Raw genomic sequence first — 2500 nt, forward strand, 5'->3', positions numbered from 1 at the left:
GAGGTGAGCCGCTCTCAGGCCCAGCAGCGCCGCGGCCCGGTGCAGCTCCAGCGACCTGCTGTGCAGATCCAGGTGCATCTCCGCACTCAGCTTGTGCATCCCCAGGGTTCCCCTATAATCCACACGGACTCCGCAGAGAACCACAGAGAACCACAGAGAACCACAGGGAACGGTTCCTCTTTTTCGCTGGTAAGCACCGTAAGTGTTCTTGCTGTCGACTGGTAAGGCTAAGGTCCTTCAGTAGTCTTGGGTCTGTCTGGAGGAGGTCTGGATGTTCCTCTCCCCGGGTTGCGTGTGAGGTAGCGCTAGCTGTCAGTTGACCATGACTGGAGGAGAGCGGTTGAGAGGCGTTTACGCTTGTGAGGAGGAAGAGTTCTCTCTCCGAAAACAATCAATCGGCTTCCCTTTCCTCTAGTTTCGACGGCGGGGCGTGTTAGCTCTTTTCCGAGCCGCACAGTTCAAACTGGCCAGTGACGCCTACGGTGGACAGTTTGTCGCGAGTTTGTGAAGCATGTGATGAGACGACACTCCTCCCACAGCGCAGAGTCACTCTCACTCTGTTTTTACCCATCTCTCTTTCTTATCTGTCTCTCTTTCTTATTCCTCTCTCTTTCTTTCTCTCTGTCTCTCTTTCTCTCAGTGTAACTCCCTCTCTGATACTGTGTGCCAGAGTAGCTCCAATTTCCTTTTCTTTGCGTGCCATACAGTATCAAACTAGCCATGCACCGGCTACTAACAATTGACCACAGCACTATAAAGAGACTGCCCCTGTCTCTCTCTCTCTCACTCTCTCTCTCTCTCTCTCTGTCTTTCTCTGTGAGTGTGTGAAAGTGAGCGTGCTTGCTTGTTTGCTTGTGTTTGTGTGTAAATGAGGCGTCCTGTCAGTGGCGGTGGTGGTGTTGGTGGGGGCTCCAGGCTTCCTGGGGGAAGGTGAACAGCGCTGGCTGGCTGGAGGTGATAGCGCACTGGCCTGGTCGCCTCCCTCCCCCTGGCCTCCACCCCAGCTTCCCCTGCCAGGAACCAGCTGTGTCTGCGGGCGGGCAGGACTCTCTTCCCCTTCCCTTCCCCTCCAGGCATTCCCGTTCCCACTGCTTCCTCCCAGGCCACACACACACACGCGCCCGTGCACACACACACACACGCATGAACACACACACACACACACACACACACACACACGCACAAACACACAAGCACAAACACATACACGCACACACATACACACACTTGCATGCAGACATGCCTGTAAGGAATGAAACACACACAAACCATCACAATTACATAAAGGCATCCATGCGCTCAAATAATCCTCTTTATACAGTATGTGACACAAATGTGTTCATACAATTGTATAGATCTAGTTTAATATGCAATGTAAGCATACACATACAGACAGACAGACAGACACACACACACACCAGCTAAAAGTAAAACAATGACCATCCTCTCCTCCATACACATTATTGCATCTGCGGACAAACACACACACGTTCATAGAGAAATGAAAGGGGATGTGTGCACACACATGCACCGTCTGTCACAGCCAAACGCCTCACAGATGGTGGACAGAAGAGTGGATGTGAGAGTAGCGGCTGTGCGTGTGTGTGTGTGTGTGTGTGTGTGTGTGTGTGTGTGTGTGTGTGTGTGTGTGTGTGTGTGTGTGTGTGTGTGTGTGTGTGTGTGACTATAGGCATGTGACACAGGTGGGAGCTCAAGACAAACAGTAGAAGACGTCTGTTTATTTTTTTCTTCCCCACGACAGTAGAAATATTTTGGGGACTTTCCTGTTGTGGTCGCAGTCACCACTCTGTTTTCTCTCTGCTTTGGCACACAGACACATGGCTCTCTCAAAATTACAGCTGTATCTCAGCAATAATGCTCATAGTATCCTAGGCCAGTTCCCACATATTGTCAAATATAATTTACTTCTTGTTCATAGACCACTGAAGTGATCTAATTCACTGACAGGCAGCGGTTATTCTCGAGACATATTGTAACTAATCAAGTTTATAACATGCAAAGATGTGGAACATGTGTCTTTGAACATGAATGTGAATATATCATGATCTGTCAAATCTGCGCTTTTCTTTCCGTCTTTATCTCCCTCTACGACAAATACTTGGCAACAATTTCTGACATGCCAGAAACGCACTACGATCTGACCCGAGCCGGAACGTAGATTGTGACGTTGATTGTGCGGAACGTCTTCTAATCGGACATCATGAGCCTGCTCAAACTACACGGCAGATTTGACAAGAATTCAGACCAATTAAAAAGCTTGTCAGATCCTACTGATTCGGGGCTAGCGTTGCTTCAGTATATCACCCAGTGTCTGCTCGGCATAAGAGGAGCTTGGCTGATGCTTGGGGTAGGTGAGGGGTGTGATGTGATGGTATATAGGGGGCCTTATAGCCTGTGTATATCACACGTGCGTTAAGGTGACCTATATCTTTGTACAGGTTGAATCACTTGGAGGTTGTGTGTAATGAGCATGAGATGT

General features: G+C 49.2%; 1 protein-coding gene across 4 annotated transcripts in view; it reads right to left on the bottom strand.

Annotated features, from left to right (window-relative positions):
* cbfa2t3 (CBFA2/RUNX1 partner transcriptional co-repressor 3) overlaps positions 1-443 on the bottom strand; it is a 50270-nt gene extending 49827 nt beyond the window's left edge. For all 4 annotated transcript variants that reach the window (XM_062549596.1, XM_062549598.1, XM_062549597.1 and 1 more), the window contains exon 1: positions 1-443. This exon is cut by the window's left edge and continues 94 nt beyond it. In XM_062549596.1, coding sequence (XP_062405580.1) covers positions 1-99 — 99 coding nt within the window. In that variant the 5' untranslated portion in view covers positions 100-443.
* Between the last annotated feature and the right edge of the window lie 2057 nt (positions 444-2500).

The sequence above is a fragment of the Sardina pilchardus genome, chromosome 11 (genome assembly GCF_963854185.1).
Source record: "Sardina pilchardus chromosome 11, fSarPil1.1, whole genome shotgun sequence".
Taxonomy (NCBI): domain Eukaryota; kingdom Metazoa; phylum Chordata; class Actinopteri; order Clupeiformes; family Clupeidae; genus Sardina; species Sardina pilchardus.